The following is a 21,657-nucleotide window of genomic DNA, read 5'->3' as shown; positions in this document are numbered from 1 at the left end:
GAGATTATTATCAAGATTATTATTATTGAAATTATTGTATTATTATTAAAATAATAATAATGATCGTCTCCATGATATTAATAATAAGTAAAATAATAATAATAGTCGTCTCAATAATTACAATAATAATCTCTATATACCAGATAGATTTATCTTATATACCAGATAAGATTTACCTCTATATATCAGTGCATGGAGCCTCTGTCACAGTGACTATAGCAGTGGTGGCGAACCTATGGCACATGTGGCAGAGGTGGCACTCAGAGCCCTTTCTGTGGGCAACCAGGCCTTCACCCCAACACAGAATTTGCTAGACATGACTCAAGCTTCATCCTATGGTCCAAGACAGCCCAGGACGTGCTATGATCAGCGCATCAGAGACATCAGAGACGCCTCCTTGGCTGCCAGGACTATACAAGAGAGAAGCGAGAAGGTGTGGACAGAGATGGATTATCATAGGAGCTCCTGCTCTGGGTCTCCTGATTCTTCCTCTTCAGGGGACCCTGGAAGGAAGCTAAAATCCAAATTTCTCCATCTTCTTTCTATTGTATTGGTGCCCTAAAAAAAAGCTGATGGGTTTCCTACATCTTGTCCTTCCCAGTTGGTTGCAACATATGAAGAAATAACACTCTGCATACCGATGTCTTGTCTGTGCCGTCCATTTTTGTTTGCGGACCCATTGATACGTGGTCTGCATGCTGCAGTTTTTTGTCACTACCTGCACATCAAAAAATGGACATATGAACAGACCCCTAGGAAGCAGTGGGTCTGTTTGCTATCTGCAAAAAAAGGATTTTCTACATGAGCCCTAAATTATACTACTTAGTATAGTATTTTATATTAACATTACTAGGACAACCTTTACAATACTTGTACTACACTGTCATAAAGCACTAAAGCTTCTCATGGCCAATCACTGGGGACCGTTAATGATCGCATGTCTTTCAATGGAAATGCAAATGCGATCAGACTGAGCCCCGCCCCCAGACGGTTGCATTGCATTTCTAAATGCAATGTTAACGCCCCATGTGACCGCACCCTAAACATTCAGATAATACTTCTTTTCTTTTCTTGAAAGTATCGCATTGAGTATCATAATACTTTTCACACTCAAAATTCTGGAATCGGTGTAACTCTAATACCGCCTCCGAGTTCAGCCTCCGTCTTGGTCACCATAGTCAATCAAAGTGAAGCCGGGAGGAGGAGTAATGATATCTTCACCACGGACTGTGCTACCTAGCCCTCTCTGCCTGCAGCGTGCCCTGGCCCCTCAGTTATGTTATATTACTGGAGGTCTGGCCAGGCACCTCCCCTAGAAGGCGGAGCCCTCTCTGCCTGCAGCGTGCCCTGGCCCCTCAGTTATGTTATATTACTGGAGCTCTGGCCAGGCACCTCCCCTAGAAGGCGGAGCCCTCTCTGCCCGCAGCGTGCCCTGGCCCCTCAGTTATGTTATATTACTGGAGCTCTGGCCAGGCACCTCCCCTAGAAGGCGGAGCCCTCTCTGCCCGCAGCGTGCCCTGGCCCCTCAGTTATGTTATATTACTGGAGCTCTGGCCAGGCACCTCCCCTAGGAGGAGGAGCCCTCTCTGCCCGCAGCATGCCCTGGCCCCTCAATTATGTTACATTACTGGAGCTCTGGCCAGGCACCTCCCCTAGAAGGCGGAGCCCTCTCTGCCCGCAGCTTTCCCTGGCCCCTCAGTTATGTTATATTACTGGAGCTCTGGCCAGGCACCTCCCCTAGTAGGTGGAGCCCTCTCTGCCCACAGCGTGCCCTGGCCCCTCAGTTATGTTATATTACTGGAGCTCTGGCCAGGCACCTCCCCTAGGAGGAGGAGCCCTCTCTGCCCGCAGCATGCCCTGGCCCCTCAATTATGTTATATTACTGGAGCTCTGGCCAGGCACCTCCCCTAGAAGGCGGAGCCCTCTCTGCCCGCAGCGTGCCCTGGCCCCTCAGTTATGTTATATTACTGGAGCTCTGGCCAGGCACCTCCCCTAGAAGGCGGAGCCCTCTCTGCCCGCAGCGTGCCCTGGCCCCTCAGTTATGTTATATTACTGGAGCTCTGGCCAGGCACCTCCCCTAGGAGGAGGAGCCCTCTCTGCCCGCAGCATGCCCTGGCCCCTCAATTATGTTACATTACTGGAGCTCTGGCCAGGCACCTCCCCTAGAAGGCGGAGCCCTCTCTGCCCGCAGCTTTCCCTGGCCCCTCAGTTATGTTATATTACTGGAGCTCTGGCCAGGCACCTCCCCTAGTAGGTGGAGCCCTCTTTGCCCACAGCGTGCCCTGGCCCCTCAGTTATGTTATATTACTGGAGCTCTGGCCAGGCACCTCCCCTAGGAGGAGGAGCCCTCTCTGCCCGCAGCATGCCCTGGCCCCTCAATTATGTTATATTACTGGAGCTCTGGCCAGGCACCTCCCCTAGAAGGCGGAGCCCTCTCTGCCTGCAGCTTTCCCTGGCCCCTCAGTTATGTTATATTACTGGAGCTCTGGCCAGGCACCTCCCCTAGAAGGCGGAGCCCTCTCTGCCCGCAGCGTGCCCTGGCCCCTCAGTTATGTTATATTACTGGAGCTCTGTCAGGCACCTCCCCTAGGAGGAGGAGCCCTCTCTGCCCGCAGCATGCCCTGGCCCCTCAATTATGTTATATTACTGGAGCTCTGGCCAGGCACCTCCCCTAGAAGGCGGAGCCCTCTCTGCCCGCAGCGTGCCCTGGCCCCTCAGTTATGTTATATTACTGGAGCTCTGTCAGGCACCTCCCCTAGGAGGCATGAAAGAGGCTCTGAAGCTGGCGCACACGGTGACGTCAACAGATCACGTGTGCCGGCTTCAGGGCTGGTGCGTACGGGAGGCCCAGGCCGAAGAAAGAAGGCAGCTGCAGGCGTTGCTCATGGGGAACCAGAAAAGGTGAGGGTTTTTTTCCAGAGGGGTGGATGAGGGGCAGGATGAGGAGGGGTCAGTGTGTCCGCAGGGGGGGGGGGGTCAGTGTGTCTGCAGGGGGAGGGGGGGGCAGTGTGTCCGCAGGGCCAGTGTCCACAGGGGGAGTGGGGGGTCAGTGTATTCCGCAAGGGGAGTGTGTGTTAGTGTGTCTGCAGGGTCAGTGTCCGCAGGGGAAGTGGGGGGTCAGTGTATTCTGCAGGGGAGGGGGGGTCAGTGCATCCGCCGGGGGAGGGAGGAAAGTGTGGCCACTGGAGGGTGGCCCACAAAGGGGCCCACTAAGGCTCTATCGCCCAGGGGCCCACTAAAACCTGGAGCCGGCCCTCCCTGGAAAAGTATTGCGATACTCAATACCGATATGATACTTTTTTATGAAAAGAAAAAAATTCTTTATCTGAATCAATATTTGACTTGTCTGCCTCTGCCATGATCTCTATGGGAGAAAATGTGCACAGTGTCATTATGTGCAGAGCAGCAGCATCCCACATCCCTGGCACTTGTTACTTTTTCCCTATAGGAATTAATGGTTTTTACCAAGCTTCTAAATATTTGTTTTTCCATTAATGAGACCATGTGAGGGCTTATATTTTGCGGATTGAGATGAATGGCTAAACCCTCTTCATCAAAATGATTGACTAATTTTTTGGGGGAGGGAGGGGGAAGCATCAGTTCTGTTATGGTCTATTGACATGTGCTTATCACACATCGAGGACTTATCTGAACACTTCATCTGCTTCTCTCCTGAGCATCCTGAACATTACATCACAATACAACCCATGTAAATCCACTGTAAAGGGCAGAATCTCTACATCCTATTGGTGTATATCCTTATACATGTCACCCTACCAACCTCTGAGTACTATTAGACATAGTATAGAGCACACACATGAAAGACATTGGGGCATATTTACTTACCCGGTCCATTCGCGATCCAGTGGCGCGTTCTTTGCGCTGGATTCGGGTCCGGCCGGGATTTATTAAGGTAGTTCCTCCGCCGTCCACCAGGTGGTGCTGCTGCACTGAAGAGCATCGGAAAGCACTGGAATACACCGAGCCGGGCTGAGTGAAGGTAAGTGCAATTTTCGCAACATATTTTTATCGTTCGGCCACGCCCCCGATTTCCATCGCGTTCATGCCGATGCGCCAAAATCCGATCGCGTGCGCCAAAAAGTCCGGGGCAATTCAGGGGAAATCGGTGCAAATCAGAAATATTCGGGTAACACATCAAGAAAATGCGAATCGGGCCCTTAGTAAATGACCCCCAATATGATCACAATCTTTCCCCAGTGATGCAGCAAGTGGTAAGAGTAACAATGTCCATAGCAGCATCGAGATACACAGGTTCATGTTCCGCAGTCTCTGGGTCCTGCGCTCTTCTTCTTCAACTGTTCTACACGTGGATGTGTCACTTTGGAACCACCTAATCACATGGTTGCAGGTCCTGTGTTCTACTTTATCAGACTCTGGAACTAAAACAGATACTTGGTTATGCACCTAAGAAAAATGTTTCTGCAGGTTTTGGACACCCACCAATTCTCTATGACACCTCTGGACAACCTTAGGGAAGTATGTGTTCATCCATGGGGCAATTCTAAAACCAACCTCAGTAGGTGAAAAGCCTATTTAATCCCTAGAGCTGTCATCAACTATATTATTCATACCCCAATAGAGATTTTTACTTTATCCCTCGTTATAGTCTCTAGAATAAGTGCACTAACATATTGCTCGATCCCTGGCTGTGGTCTTTACAGTTGCTTTAGTTAGAGGATAGGGTTCAGATTACCCAGAAAAGAGGTCCACACAAGCAAGGACATGTTCATAGCTACTTACCTTTTGTAGCTGTACTTAGCCAATCTACAACCTCTGGAAGGGGTAAAGCGGCTTCGGAGTGTATATATGAGGGTCTTCACTACTCTCCCTACATTGTACTAGGTATATATAAACTTGTGTAAATGGACAGTAGCAAAAGTGAATCTAAGTGATACTCAATACTTATCCACCATGGAGCATATAGAGTCTTAGATTGGTGTCTCACCCTGTGGGTGCACTGAACCATCATAGGGTAAAGGGCCCTTGGCAGACATTGCTTGTCACCTCTTTGTCATAGTCCACCCTCCATCCATGGGGTCCCAGTGTTACTCCAGTCTTGCTTCCTCACCAGTGAAGACGGTATCTATAAAGACAGAAGTATAGATAGCCCTACTGGACCAGCGAGGGTCACGGACTGTACTGATCCGGGCTCCTTTCCCCTAGGCTTTCTAGTAACCAGTATGGTCACTTCATGTATTAGAGCTGTATCGGTTTTACCTTCTAGTATGGACCTTTAAAATAGCTGATAGAGGCCTTGGTGTTAGATAAAGTCTCATAATTGTTGATAAACTTACTGGGGCAGATTTACTTACCCGGTCCTGTCGCGATCCTGCGGTGTGTTGTCCGAAGAGGATTCGGGTCTGCCAGGATTCATGAAGATCGTGTGCCCGAGTTCCTGCATCCGTCGCTTCTGTGCCAAGGTCCGCCGGAATTCACCTTCTTCTTCCTGGTGCATGTGAGTGCATGTCTCGTGGCATCCGAATCTGTCGGGTTGTCCGACGGCCATGCCCCCGATTTCTGTATCGTGCAAGCCGGCGCCGATGCACCACAATCTGATCACGTGCACCAAAAACCCGGGGCAATTCGGCGCACAATGGAAATATTCGGGAAACCTGACGGAATCACGGTCCCGTGGACCCTTAGTAAATGAGCCCAGATATGTCAGGTCAGGAATCATAAGGAATCACATTCTTCCCCTCTGCCACTTTACACCCCTCCATCAGTGCCTTCACCACCGCCTCCTGTACAGACAGGTAGGTTAGGAGTGGTTCTGCTGCTGTCACCTCATGTTGTGTGACCACTGCACATCTGATGTAGAATTAACCTCATTCCTGGTTTCTAAAGCCATCTACAAAATACTCAAAATGCAGATTAATGAGATATTCAGTTTCGACATATTAAAAGGTAACTGGTTCATTAATCATTAAGTTAATAGAAAATTTTAGATACAACCCGTCTACCTCATGTCTCCCCCCCCCGTCTACCTCATGTCTCCCCCCCGTCTACCTCATGTCTCCCCCCCCCCCCGTCTACCTCATGTCTCCCCCCTTTGAATCTAGCGAAAGTAGTGGAGCTGGATTCAATGTAATACATCATAAAGAGGGCACATTGTAACCGAGGTTTCTAGTTATGAAGCGGTGAAATAGTAACAGGATAGTCCAAAACTACTACAGAAGCTTTATATACACAGGCAGCAGTAGGATACAAAACCAAGAAGGGTCCAGGTTGTCCTGTTACACACAATCAGCAGAGCTTCCGGCCTGTGTCCTCTCCTCTGAGGGGCTTGGCTTAAACTTAAATGAGAACAATAGAAAGTGAGCAATATATTCCAGAAAAACACAGTTTTGGGACCAATGCCGATGTATCAATGCTGTATAATAGGAGACATACAGCATACAAATACCTTAGATTTTATTATAACCTATACAGTCATACTGGTGGCACATGCTTTGGGAACAGCGTTACTGAGCAGAAGCATCACTAGAGCCAGTGACGTAGGAGGCTTCTAGGGGTGTTATAGCTTCTGCCTAAAAAGCTCCTAATAATAATCTCCGTCATAGCTGCTGAATAGGACTAATAGTATGGGATCATGGGAAGGTTTTACTCCTGGTTAAAACATTACAATTACAGGAGTTTCAGGTAATCAAACCAAAATCTGCTTTGGGCCTTCAGGGTTATCAGTCCTCAGGGTTATCAGAACAATTCTCATTGTTCCTTTCATGCATCTTAACATTCCATCACTTGTCCTCCCCCCTCTCCTGCGTTCACCAGTCTTAGACAGGACTAGACAGGGGCAGCCCCCTCCTTCTCCCTGTGGTGTTTGTAGTACTACGTGTCCCAGCATACCAGGATAACAAAGGAGGAATCTAACATACCATTGTAACATCGAAGTTCACTCCTTCATCCTACACAGATTGCTAAAACTTTTGACCACACCCTTGAAACTTTAGGTGTATTTATAAAGTTTTACACTACATTTCTGATGGACTTTCCTCACATCTGGTAACTCTGATGAAATACCATTAACACTATACATGATATAGACAAAACACATATTTATATTTTTGCCATAATCTGCAGGACTGTATAATGGAATAAACTCATAGAACATCTACAGTATCTGGCAAGGGTCAGCTCAGGGAACCCAATTGGGACTGCACAACTGTCCAGGAGCTCTCCCCACAGAAGACTAAGACTGGAGGGCATGCAACAGAACACCTTAGGTAAACCACCTGTAAGGGCACTTTAATTGTTTAACCATAACACAAATATCAGTAAACCGTAACTTCCAAAATATGACAGACACTTCTTGCTGGGTGGAAAATTAGGTCACAGCTTTATTTATTTTATATATTAACCAGTAATATCCAAAATCAGGCACTTGGAATAGAATCACACATTTTTGAGCTCTGGAAGCTGTATGCCAGCTGGACTCCCAGCTGCCAAATCGGCCAACCGAGCAATCACCATCTCAAATCTTCCACCATTCTGCCTGCTGTGACTTGAAATCAGATCTTTGAGCTCTGGAAGCTGTATCCAGCTGGACTCCCAGCTGCCAAGTCGGCCAACCGAGCAATCGCCATCTCAAATCTTCCACCATTCTGCCTGCTGTGACTTGAAATTAACTAAAAATACAAAGGTAAAATATTACAAAATTACACAACATCTTAATAACATAGGGAGGGAGGGAGGGACAGCTTGAGTGTCGCCTAAAAGAGGGAGATATCCTTGAGTGATCAGTCATATATATACCCTCTGGTCCTGTAGGAGGGGAGGACATTATGAGGTAAGCAACAGGGGAGGAGTGAGAGCACATCTTAAAGGCACAGATCACCAACCCTCTATTAAAGTGCAATAGTACCCAAACTTTTACCCCTTTGCATCTAATAACATCAGCCCCCAGTCTAGGGGTACCTTCCTTAAACAGTCAGGTGTACCCCACAGATCTGTAACAAATATGTTACTACCCGGGTTTTTGGACTCTGAAGTTCTGAGAGGTGACTCTTAGATAAGCAGTCACAGTCTCCCACATTTATTCCCTGGGTACTATATCCTAGTTGTCCTTTAAAGTTACAGCAATAGCCAAATACAGCTAAACACAGCTGAGCGGACTGTGGGTGCAAATCCAAAGATCTTTAGACAATACATCATTCTCCATACACTGGTCTACTAAAGTATATCAAGTTGGGATGGCCCCTACAGGAGAACCAGCTGAAGCTGTAAATGGAGTATTAACACTATTCCTTTGTTCCGGAGGTCCAAGCAGACATTACAGAGCCCGCACTTTTTCTGTTCTAGTCATGACCGGATATATTCCAGTGTGTTGGTTGGGTCTAGGTGCCACACTGCACATGTCTCCACCAGTCTGAATCTTTGTTTCCATACACTCTGCAAACCCATCCACCAGGGCTATTATAGGATGGGGTGTAGAACTTTTCCCTGAATTTTGTCTTTATCTTTTGTCTGTCCAGTGTTAGGTCCTTGTCCGTCATCGTAACACTCATTCAGCATACTCTTTCCTATAGTTGTTGGTTGCCTGCTGTTGTTCAATGCATTAACAACCTTTCTCTGTCACTTTTCCATTTCCATCATTTCACTGCAACCAGCCTCTTTGTTCCCTCTGGAACATCCTACCATACCTAGTAAATTCACAATGGTTCTCTATATATATCTCGTATGCCGCACACACGCAGTCTATCCCCCCCTAGGGCAGTGTTCACTATCTACAACTGCCTGTCAAGATAAACTGCTAGCCTCACCATCCCTTTTTAAAGTGTGACTGTGAAAACTCAGTATCCTTTTACTCAAGCGAATTACGATATACCAACTACTTTTCAAGGCTGACTCTTTAAGTATGGAAGGAATCAGGGTATCCCTTTCTCTAGCCGCTCAAAGTCTCTCTTGGCCGCTGCCTGATACCTAAGGGCAAGTCAGGAGACTTAAGCCCCAGAGCAGAGGTCCCCCATCTGAGCTCCATCACTACCAGCCCAGCCTACAGTTTCTACCAGGCTGAGAGTAACCTTCCAGCTGACCAGCTATCTCCCACCAGCTCACCAGTTTGCTGAAATCTGCTGTTACCCGTTTCTGGCCATTGCCTTCTGTTTAATAAAGAACCATGAGTTGATTTGCACAACGTTGCCTCCGTCGGATCCCTGGATATGGCTGCTTACCACCACGGGCTCCCCCATCTATTACCCAGGGACTTATCCTACAGACACTCCCTGGTTGCCCCAGGGAGAACCAGTACATCAGCCTCTCCCTCCATATTTCATGCACACACCACCTGCTGGAGACCTGCCAGGCTGTAGGTCAGCCCTCCGGTCCCCATACCAAGCACCGTGACCACAGCGTGCCCTAGGCCGCAACCGCCAGCCACTCCGGTATTCTGGGCCCCGGCTGCCTCCAGGCGCCAAGAAAAGGCCCCGGTGGGGGATGTTGGATACAGATCGTAGAATTTTTGTGCTTCCTCTGAGTGCAAGCCATTAGGTGGCAGATATAGGAGTACGACCATAGGGAGATCTGCATATTCTTACTATTTTCCGTGATATCTGCAAAGTAGAGAAACCTCCGGAGCTGGTGCTGTTTTTCTTCTGTGTGAATTGAGCATTAGAAGAAGTTGAGCCTAGACCAAGTTGTACATTGTTTTAAAGGTATTTATGAGAAGATTGGTACCTCCTCTTGTTTTTGGTTGGAGGCTCCTGCCTAATAGACCAGCTGACTCACCTTTTCTACTTATACTAATTACTGCAGCATTTAAATGCCTGCAGGGAGGATCAGCGCGCCTGAAGCATTTTCAGGGGGCTCCGATCAGCACTATGGGCTGTCCCAAGGGCTGCCCATCCAAGGGCTGTCCATGCTAAATGCCTGTAATGTCCTGTTTGTGACAGGACCTTACAGGTAGTGGCCTACATTTATTAAAGCCCCTGCACCAGTTTTTTGTCTGATTTTGCACATTCTTTTCAGTGCAAATTGCTTGTACGTGCATTTATTGAGTGTCTGCGACATATTTCTATCACGGCTGCATTATACCTGACACAACACTAAATTCTGCACTGAATTTTATGGGGATATGAGGGAAACAATTTTTAGCTAAAAGATGGTTGCCATTTAGTTAATGGGGCTCTATGGGAACCTGTCACTAGCTGTATTTGTGTAAAATGTGGTGACAGGTTCCCTTTAATTACAATGTCAATAGAAAACAATTTTTCTTCTGTCTTATTTTAGGAGAAGCTCTAAGTTATAGAAACATATCCGGACTTTCAAACTCCTACATCAATTTGAGAGCACTATTTCCATCATCTCCAGTACCGGTTATTGAAGTCATGTGGTATCATAAGACCACAGATGGGAATGAAGTTCTACTTGCCAAGTTTCAAGATGGCCGCGTCATTGACAGACTGAGCAGCAGATATATGGTGGAAGACGGAGGAAGAGTCTTGAAGATCCAAAATGGGTCTAAGAACGATAATGGAGTCTATAAGGATGAAGCTACTTTGCAAGGAGGTGGATTAGTAGATGACGTCTTATACCTTACAGTTTATGGTATGTATTAGTTATTATTATGATTATTAAGATTAGGGGGTAAATTGAAGACAAATTTAAAAATTATGGTTAAACTATTGAGGTGGTGCGGATGCTACTGATAATAATGCAGAATTACAGGAGGGAACTTGCAGTAGATCCTCGATAAACCTCAGTAGACCTTAGTACTACTACAACAGAACCAAAAGGAACCTACCTCTCGATGGAGCCTTAGGATTGTTATAGCTGACTAGTTTAAACAGAACGAAACAGGATAAGATGTATGTGATGAAATAATGGAATAAACATACACAAGAGAGGTTTACATGCCAGGTTTTGTCTTGTTCATCAGGGCATCCCAAGTGGAGGACCCCACTTTAAAGCCTGGAGAGGGTCTCTGGCTCTGTTGGGGGTAGCCATCAACCAACACCTCCAAAATCAGGCTTTTATTAGAGTTCCCTCCACTTTTAGAAGAAAATAAAAATAATGGGGGTCATTTACTAAGGGCCTGATTCACGTTTTTCCGACGGGTTATCCGAATATTTCCGATTTATGCCGATTTTCCCTGAATTGCCCCGGGATTTTGGTGCACGCGATCGGATTGTGGCGCATCAGTGCCGGCATGCACGTGATGGAAATCAGGGGGCGTGGCCATAAAAAAACCCGACGGATTCGGAAAAACCACCGCATTTTTAAAAAAAAAGTGCCGCTTGACACGCACTTACCTGCACCCAGCGGAGGACGGTGAACTTCAGTGCAATCCGACGAACTTCAGCGCATCGGCAACACCTAGTGGACATCAGGGGAACTATCTTTGTGAATCCCGGCCGGACCCGAATCCTCCGCAGAGAACCCGCCGCTGGATCGCGAATGGACCGGTTAAGTAAATCTGCCCCAATGTGTTGTATGACCAATATGTCAGTTATGGACAGTTATGGAGTTAAGATCCACCCAGCCCAATTTCATATTTGAAATCTGGGTAGCCAAGGTAAAACATACCTGTGTACCAATTTGTTCTAGCATTCTTGGGCACAGAGATCTAAATAACTCTCAATGGGAACAAAGTAGATTAGTCATGTCTGGTCTCAATGTAATCCAGGGATTCAATGGGACTAGAATCACAGACTAGAAGTCACAAGACTTCTCCAAGGTCCTAGATCTGATCCAAGGTAGGAGAGTTCCTAGCCCCCCTATGGGTGTGAAGGGGTGTGTCTGCACCTAATATAATCAGGGCACATATTGGGGCTCATTTACTAAGGGTCCGAACGCCGCATTTTCATGGAGTTTCGCGGTTTCTTTCCCTTTTGCGCCATATTGCCGTGGGATTTTGGCGCACGTGATCGGATAGTGTCGTATCGGTGTCGGCTTGCATGCGACTGAAATCGGGGGGAGTGGCCATCGGACAACCCGACGGATTCAGACAAACCACGGAATTTAAAAAAGGATTTGTGCCGCAAAACATGCACTTACATGCACCAGGAAGAAGCAGGTGAACTCCGGTGGACCTTGGCGCAGCAGCAACGGATGCAGGAACTCAGGCGCACAGGCTTTGTGAATCTCACCGGACCCGAATCCTCGTCGGACAACGCACCGCGGGATTGCGACGGGACCAGGTAAGTAAATGTGCCCCCTTGTGTCCATTGTCTATGCCTGGAGGAACTTTTTAGCATCACCAAGCACAGGAAGGATCTTTAAGTGTGGACTAACCTTTCCCCATAAGTCCCACAAAGGTAACTGACCCACAAATTGCTTTACTTGTAGTCCTCCCCATGTATGTTGTACTCTGCTAAACTATATACACTCAACGGCCACTTTATTAGGTACACCTGTCCAACTGCTCGTTAACACTTAATTTCTAATCGGCCAATGACATGGCGGTAACTCAGTGCATTTAGGCATGTAGACATGGTCAAGACAATCTCCTGCAGTTCAAACGGAGCATCAGTATGGGGAAGAAAGGTGATTTGAGGCCTTTGAACGTGGCATGGTTGTTGGTGCCAGAAGGGCTGGTCTGAGTATTTCAGAAACTGCTGATCTACTGGGATTTTCACACACAACCATCTCTAGGGTTTACAGAGAATGGTCCGAAAAAGAAAAAACATCCAGTGAGCGGCAGTTCTGTGGGCGGAAATGCCTTGTTGATGCCAGAGGTCAGAGGAGAATGGGCAGACTGGTTCGAGCTGATAGAAAGGCAACAGTGACTCAAATCGCCACCCGTTACAACCAAGGTAGGCAGAAGAGCATCTCTGAATGCACAGTACCTCGAACTTTGAGGCAGATGGGCTACAGCAGCAGAAGACCACACCGGGTGCCACTCCTTTCAGCTAAGAACAGGAAACTGAGGCTACAATTTGCACAAGCTCATCGAAATTGGACAGTAGAAGATTGGAAAAACGTTGCCTGGTCTGATGAGTCTCGATTTCTGCTGCGACATTCAGATGGTAGGGTCAGAATTTGGCGTCAACAACATGAAAGCATGGATCCATCCTGCCTTGTATCAGCGGTTCAGGCTGGTGGTGTCATGGTGTGGGGAATATTTTCTTGGCACTCTTTGGGCCCCTTGGTACCAATTGAGCATCGTTGCAACGACACAGCCTACCTGAGTATTGTTGCTGACCATGTCCATCCCTTTACCCTGTAACATCTGATGGCTACTTTCAGCAGGATAATGCGCCATGTCATAAAGCTGGAATCATCTCAGACTGGTTTCTTGAACATGACAATGAGGTCACTGTACTCAAATGGCCTCCACAGTCACCAGATCTCAATCCAAAAGAGCATCTTTGGGATGTGGTGGAACGGGAGATTCGCATCATGGATGTGCAACCGACAAATCTGCGGCAACTGTGTGATGCCATCATGTCAATATGGACCAAAATCTCTGAGGAGCTTCCAGCACCTTGTTGTATCTATGCCACGAAGAATTGAGGCAGTTCTGAAGGCAAAAGGGGGTCCAACCCGTTACTAGCATGGTGTACCTAATAAAGTGGCCGATGAGTGTATATATATATATATATATATATATATGTGTGTGAACCCACACAAACACGGAGAGAACATACAAATATATGGGGGTCATGGTGGAAGGAGATGAGGAAATGGCCAATCTACTGAATGTCGCCTTCTCAACTGTCTTCACCCAGGAAAATCCCCTGGTGGAAGACACAATGAGGAATAATGCAAATTCTTTTTGGAATTTCAACAGTTTAACCCAGGAAGAGGTACGGCGCCGCCTCGCAACCACTAAGATAGATAAATCACCTGGGCCAGATGGCATACACCCCCGGGTTCTGCATGAATTATGTACTGTGATAGACAGACCGTTATTTTTAATATTTGAAGATTCACTGAGGACTGGTTATGTTCCACTGGCGCATAGCAAATGTGGTACCAATATACAAAAAAGGATCAAAAAGCGATCCTGGAAACTACAGACCCGTGAGTCTAACTGCTGTGGTGGGGAAAATATTTGAGGGGTTTATTAGAGATGCTATCCTGGAGTATCTCACTGTGCACAACCTTATAACCCAGCGTCAGCATGGGTTTATGAGAGATCGGTCCTGTCAGACTAATCTGATTGGTTTCTACGAGGAGGTAAGTTCAAGATTGGATCTGGGGGACGCTGTGGATGTTGTATATCTGGACTTTTCAAAGGCATTTGACACCGTGCCACATAAAAGGTTGGTATATAAAATGAGACTGCTGGGAATAGGAGAAAATCTGTGTATTTGGGTAAGTAATTGGCTTAGTGATAGAAAACAGAGGGTCGTCATTAATGGCACATTCTCAGATTGGGTTGACGTTACCAATGGAGTGCCACAGGGGTCAGTATTGGGGCCACTTCTTTTTAATATTTTTATTAATGACCTTGAAGTGGGTTTACACAGTCAAGTTTCAATATTTGCAGATGATACTAAGCTGTGTAAAGTAATAAATACTGAGGTCGATAGCTTAGCATTACAGAGGGATTTGTGGAAGCTTGAGGAGTGAGCAGAGAAATGGTTGATGAGGTTTAATGTAGATAAATGTAAAGTTATGCACTTGGGCCATGGAAACAAAAAGTATAATTATGTGCTAAACAGTCAATTACTTAGTAAAACTGGAGCTGAAAAGGACTTGGGGGTATTGGTGAATGGTAAACTTCATTTTAGTGACCAGAGCCAGGCGGCTGCTGCTAAAGCAAATAAAATTATGGGATGTATCAAGAGAGGAATAGATTCTCATGATAAAGACATAGTTTTGCCCTTATACAAAACCCTGGTCAGACCACACATGGAATATTGTGTACAGTTTTGGGCACCAGTGTATAAAAAGGATATAGTAGAGCTGGAACGGGTGCAGAGGAGAGCAACCAGGATTATTAGGGGAATGGGGGGATTAGATTACACTGACAGATTACAAAATTTGGGATTATTCAGTTTAGAAAAAAGACGGCTGAGGGGAGACCTCATTACAATGTACAAATACCTGAACGGACAGTACAAGGATCTCTCCAAAGATCTTTTTATACCTAAGCCTGTGACCAGGACAAGGGGGCATCCTCTACGCCTAGAGGAGAGGCGGTTCTACTTTCAACATAGACAGGGGCATCCTCTACACCTAGAGGAGAGGCAGTTCTACCATCAACATAGACAGGGGGCATCCTCTACACCTAGAGGAGAGGAGGATCTACCATCACCATAGACAGGGTTCTTTACTGTACGAGCAGTGAGACTATGGAACTCTCTGCCGCAGGAGGTTGTTATGGCGGACTCTATGTACAGAGAGGCCTGGATGCCTTTCTGGAGAGAGAAAATATCACGGGCTATGGGGATAAGACATTTATTTAATTCTTAAAGGTTGGACTTGATGGACTTGTGTCTTTTTCCAGCCTCATATACTATGATACAAACTCTTTGCAGATGTTGACCTGGATGGGACTTCAACCCAGGACCCCAGCGCTGAAAGGCTGTAGTGCTACTGAGCTACCGTGCAGCTCAATATAATCCTGTTATGTACCAGGGTTATATCAAATGAGAGTTGGTGGCAGCTTACTCTACAGGCTGTGGGCCACTGTTATGCCTGAGCGAACGTTGTTGCGACAACTTTAACCCACTACCCTTCCAGGGTCCAGAAACGTCATGTGTAGTCATTGTTATAGGCCAAATTTGAGGAAGACAAGGATTGTGCATAAGAAATAAACCACTCTAGTTGTTCCCAATAGAGGAACTAATAAAATAACCTTTGAGGAACGCAAACACTAAGAGCATCTTTGCATAGATAAGCCTGATTGGATCCCCTTTAGATCACATTCAACCATGGATTTCTATAAATTGTTACACTAGTAATCAATAAGATTTCTCTCTGGTTTCAGATCCGGTCCCGATCCCAGATGTCATCCCTCAAGTGAAGAGAATAGGGGATAAGTGTCATGTTGCTGTCCAGTGTTCTGTCCCATCAAATAGATCAGACATCTACTATACCTGGAAATACAGACATGCGGACAAGGAGTATCAAAAACTGAATGATACGGGGGGCACAATCCGGATGACGGTGCCAATCGACCACTTGGACATGAAATTCATGTGTACGGCCCATAATCCGGCTGATCAGAAAAATGCCACTACCCATATCAAAGATTGTGAAGGTAACAATGAAAAATTAAAAAAAAACTTAAAGTTTAAATCTTAAAAATAATAGTCATAACCAGAAATTAATTTGCATCAAGAGGTTTCTTTGGCTAAAATTCTTATTCCGTCAGACTGCGATTTCACGAGATACAAGCCGGTCTGTGTTCTAGATATCAATTTGGTCTGAAGACCTAAAACCCAATAAGTTCCCCTTCTCCATAGACTAGTGTGTCAGGGATTGGTTATAGCCTTGTGTGTCAGCAGACTCTGCCTGATGGGGCCTTGTGGATAGCATTATTGGGGAAGTGACAGTGTATTTGGATATAATATTTTCTAGCTTGGGCCCATTCTACAAAATTGAGCCATGTAGACATCCATGTGACAGATGGTGGAAGGTTCCTCTTTCTTCCAAGATCAGAGAGGAGATTGTTTTTTTTTGGAAAATTCTGAAGCTATTTGGAAATTGGATCAGGCTTTAAGATACTATGGGGCACATTTACTTACCCGTCCTGTTGACACAGCCGATCCGGAATGTCCGACGAGGATTCGGAGCTGCCCCGATTCACTAAAATTGTGCATCCAATTTCCTGCATGTGTCGCTTCCCCGCTGAGGTCCGCCAGAGTTCACCCTCTTCTTCTCGGTGCATGTGAGTGCTGATCTTGCGACACAATTTGGTTTTTAAATTCCGCGGTTTGTCCGAATCATTCGGGTTGTCCGACGTCCACGCCCCTTGATTTGTCGCATGCAAGCCGGCAGAATCCGATCTCGTGTGCCAAAAACCTCTGTGCAAAACGGAAAAATTCGCGAAACCCGGCGGAAATGCGTCAGACGGACCCTTAGTAAATGTGCTCCATTGTGCTAATCTAATTTCTCATTCCTTTCTTACTCATTACAGATGAGGTGCCAAACCAAAGCATTATTATTAAAGCTGTAGTGCCGGTGGTGGTGGTGGTGATTTTGACGGTGGCGATTTGGAAAGTATTTCCAAGTATTTACAACAAATGTAGACAAGGTACGTCCACCCAAGAGGTTATATATCTGAACGGCTTACACAATCATCATTCTATACTTCACCCTATTCCAAACCTTTTATGGGGAAAAATTTCTAAAAAGTGTGAATTTGAAAATCTGACCATATTCAAGAAACTCAGCTTTGAGTAGCAAAAACATTAAGGGGAACTTGTCAGATCCATTTGGGACACTAAACCAGCCACAGGTCCTTATGGACAGGTAGTTTAGTGTCCCAAATGTTACTACTGTAGATCGCTGTCCAAGGCTACAATAACAAAAATATAAAAACATTTCTACTTACCTACATCCAGTGATTGTACATGGTCATTAAGTGAACGTGGTGTTGTACATCCCGGGCAAAGTCCTTCTATGTCTGGGATAGACTGGAATTAATACACAACAGTGACAGGAGGCAGCAGGTCCAATAACTACAATGCACAAAGCGTGACTTGTCTTGTTCTGAACCTCAGTTACATCCTGTACATCTTCTATTAAGGGTTCATTCACATGGCCGTTTGCGGGGACGTACATGCAGCTGCAAATTTGCGGCCGCATGTACGTCCCCATGGACGGCAGTAGCGGCACGGCGGGGATATGGTGCCACACATGTGTGGCACCGGTTTGGGCCGCACACTGCAAAAAGATAGAGCATGCATCCTGTATTATACTCCAGAGCTGGATTCAAAATTCTGTATTCATATTATGTTATTTCCAGATATCCCGGGTAATGCTGCTGAAAATGTAAGCTTGAGGTCCCTTGAAGGTAGGTCCAGAACATGTGCACGGAAGTCGAATTGTACTACTTGGGCTTTATTGGATCCATTGTAGCTCATTGAAGTTTCTTCTAAGTCTGTGGTAGACTTGAGTTTATAAACAGCAATGAAACTGAGCAGGCAGCAAGCTAGTATATATTATAGTCATCATATATTACTTCCAAGTAACCAGAGTAATGATGCTAAAAAAAAAAAACCTTGACCTCCGCTGTGAAAGATTCAGGTAAACCCCTAAACCCTACCTAATATGCTCACAATCCCTAGTAAGGGACTACTGGTCGGCAAACCCTACTCTGAGTCTGGGCTTCGAGCAGCAGGAAAATGAACAGAGCGAGAGAGAGACGGATAAATGTACAGGAACAAGAAAATCCGGCCAGAGGCACAAGATCAGGGTTCAGACTATTACGAGGCTCAGGTACGGGTTTGGGTTTTCAAATCATCTTGGAGTTCAGGGTTGTGGATTTTAGTCAGGACACAGGCTTTACAATGAAGGATTGTAAACCTAGCACTGACATGATAGTGTGTGCCCTCTGTCAGGATCTGCTCTTTTTTTAGCTTATTATGTCCTTGTCTTTAGGGAAAAAAAGGTTTTAAAAATTATACAAATGAGCCTGAGCCTATATAGGTGCCAAAGGAGCTTGGAGCCCCTGTTGCTCATTTGCCTAGTTTTTAAAACCTTTTTTCCTAAAAACAAGGGAAAAAAGGCTTGATAAAAAGCCAATTATCAATGAACCCACAGTTGAGACCAGCACTGAGCCCTAGAAAACAACCTTCCAGTTTTCAGGGAAGGGATACTACAGGGCAGCTATCAATCACAGATCCCAGCAAGGCAGCCTGGGGTATGGTTACAAGCTCAAAGTCAGCAGCCAGAATCCATTTAGTGGCTTCTGACAAATGGTAAATTAGATGTTTCCACAATCCCTGCTTACTCGATATATAGGGGGAACCTATTACGACTGTTGCCCTGAGCTAGAGTCTTAGTATCCCCCCCCCCACCCGCACACCTCATGCCAGATGTGCAAGTGGTCATCAGCTGGTAATAGGGACATGTTGCATCTATTACCACCCATAGTTTAGAGATACAGGGGGTCATTGACTAAGGGGCCGAATCACGTTTTTTCGTCGGGTTTCCCGAAAATTACCGCTTTCGCGCCGAATTGCCCCAGGTTTTTGGCACACGCGATCGACGCCGGCATGCACATGATGGAAATCGGGGGCGTGGCCATCGGAAAACCCAACGGATTTGGACAAACCACAGATTTTTTTTTTTAAAATGTGTCGCATGACACGCACTTACCTGCACCCAGGCTAGCTTGGTGAACTCCAGTGAACTCCGATGGACTTCAGCACAGCAGCGACACCAGGTGGACATCGGGCGCTCGACCTTAGTGAAACGCCAGAAGACCCGAATCAGCGTCGGAGAACCCGCCGCTGAATCGCGAATGGACCGGGTAAGTAAATCTGCCCCACAGTATCAGTAGATGGACTCCCAGGCAATTATTTGGGAGGGATATGTAAAGACCTATTCACTGAGGTGTTGGCCAGTTTGGGTAACCAAATACAACTTACAAAATATCTCTAAATGTGTCACAGAATTGTGGTTCTTTTCTTCTTAACAGTCTCTATATTTATCAAAATTTCTCGTGGAAGAATCACGTGCGAAATGTAATCATTTTCTCTTGTAAGTTTAGGATTGTTGCAAATATCCATTCATTCTTCTCTCTTATTCATTCTTCTCTCTTATTCATTCTCCTTTCTTATTCATTCTTCTCTCTTCATTCAGGTATAAACCAGCTATGAGTAGGTAAGTTACTTAGATCAAGTCCACTTACTGTGTGAAGCCAAATATCTGCTCTACTATTTTCTTTGCTGCTCTTTTTACTAGCACTGGAGACAGAGGGTTAAATCAATTGTCAGCCATTTTGAACTTTATAGAGTTGTCTTTCTATCATTAACAAGCTTTCCTTATTTTATTTATTTTTTATTATTTATTTTATTTTTCTGTAGTAATGCCTTACAATGAGGTAGGACTATCAATACCACATCCAACATGCACCACATTGTACGAAACAACCATACAATAAGCACAATGTAGATGCTTGTAATCATCGTCAGCCATTTTGAACTTTATAGAAATACTTAATGTATGGATAGATGACAATTCTATAATGTTCTTTTGTTGCAGTAAGGACCTACAACGAGGTAGAGATACCACGTCCAACCTACACAGGGCACCGGAGTCTTCCTATCTAGCTGTGGCTGCCTATCTACTGGGGGGCATGGGCATATTGTATGGCTATCATGGAATAAAATTTTAAAATATGTTCAGTTCACGGCTCTTTCAGCCAAAAAGGCTCCCCGACCCTGTTATAGATGCTATTACCATCCCCCCATACTCTGTCCAATCATCTAGCAAAAGTACCGTATATACTTGAGTATAAGCCAACCCAAGTATAAGCCGAGGCCCCTAATTTTAACACAAAAGCTGGGAAAACCTATTGACTTGAGTATAAGCTGAGGGTGGGAAATGCATTGGTCACAGCCTCCCCAGTATATAGCCTGCCGGACCCTGCCCCATAGTATATAGCCAGCACCTGCCCCCCAGTATATAGCCTGCCAGCCCATATCCCCCAGTATATAGCCAGCTCCCTGCCCCAGTATATAGCCAGTCCCTTGCCCCAGTATATAGCCAGCAGCGGAAGAAGCCATAAAGGTGAGTTTTGATATATTTTTTACTCGAGTATAAGTCGAGTTTGGGTTTTCAGCAAATTTTTTTGTGCTGAAAAACTAGGCTTATACTCGAGTATATATGGTTTTTTTCTTAGCTTTCAAAAGTGATGTGGAGCTAGATGTCCATTATCCTTGATCATATGTGAAATATTGTGTTTTTTTTTCCTTTATATTTTACAGCTCAACACTATTTATTGAAGATGAAAATATTGGAATAACTGAATAACTTCTCCTGTCTTCCCCCTTCGTGTTTGACCATTCGCCATAATTTAGAATGTTGGACATTGACTCTTTTTTTATGAAGAATATCTTAACCCCTAGGCGCACCAGGACGTTATAGTACGTCCCCGGGGCTAGATGCTTAGCGCACGGGGACGTTCTATAACGTCCTGCTTCTGGCACCGGCTCACGAACGGAGCCGGTACCAGAAGCAGCGGCTGTCAGCTGTCTAGTACAGCTGACAGCCTGCGCTAACACCCGCGATCGGAGCCGGCTCCGATCGCGGGTGTTAACCCCTTACACGCCGCGGTCAAACATGACCGCGGCGTGTAAGGGTGTTTGCGCTGTGGATCGGATCCCCCGTGCCGCTTACCGGGGGATCCGATCCACTTCTGGGCAGCTCAGAGGACTGGCATGTGCCCCGGAGCTGCCCGGTCTCCATGGCAGCCAGACCCCTTCCGGGTCTGGCTGTAAACTGTCTGAGCATGCGCAAGCTTGCTCAGACAGTTTACACTGCTCTACAATAAAACTTGAACTTGCAGTGCAGTTCAAGTATGTATAAGTAAAAATATGCAAAAACACTTAACACTACACATTATAATAAATAAAAAATAAATACATAAAAATATAAGCCCCTAAAATGTCACTTTCCCATAAAAAAACTTAATAAAGTATAAAAAACACAAAAACACAAAAAAACCCCGCATATTTGGTATTGCCGCGTCCGTAACAATCTGTATAATAAAACAGAATCGTTACTGGACCCGCACGG

The 21,657-nt window shown here is 45.8% G+C and overlaps 1 protein-coding gene across 3 annotated transcripts in view; it reads left to right on the top strand.

Annotated features, from left to right (window-relative positions):
- The window catches only part of LOC140069378 (SLAM family member 8-like), a 160,023-nt gene extending 138,911 nt beyond the window's left edge, over positions 1–21,112 (top strand). Inside the window, exons 2-7 of one of the 3 annotated variants that reach the window (XM_072115022.1) lie at positions 10,246–10,563; positions 15,896–16,168; positions 17,048–17,164; positions 17,879–17,926; positions 19,720–19,740; positions 20,847–21,112. In XM_072115022.1, coding sequence (XP_071971123.1) covers positions 10,246–10,563; positions 15,896–16,168; positions 17,048–17,164; positions 17,879–17,926; positions 19,720–19,736 — 773 coding nt within the window. In that variant the 3' untranslated portion in view covers positions 19,737–19,740; positions 20,847–21,112. The remainder of the gene's footprint in view (positions 1–10,245; positions 10,564–15,895; positions 16,169–17,047; positions 17,165–17,878; positions 17,927–19,719; positions 19,741–20,846) is intronic. The other 2 variants (XM_072115023.1, XM_072115024.1) reach the window with 2 other exon arrangements.
- The last annotated feature ends 545 nt before the right edge of the window (positions 21,113–21,657 follow it).

The sequence above is a fragment of the Engystomops pustulosus genome, chromosome 7, assembly GCF_040894005.1.
Source record: "Engystomops pustulosus chromosome 7, aEngPut4.maternal, whole genome shotgun sequence".
Taxonomy (NCBI): Eukaryota; Metazoa; Chordata; class Amphibia; order Anura; family Leptodactylidae; genus Engystomops; species Engystomops pustulosus.
Note: the sequence above shows the minus strand (reverse complement) of the source record. Positions and strands in the feature narration are given on the sequence as shown.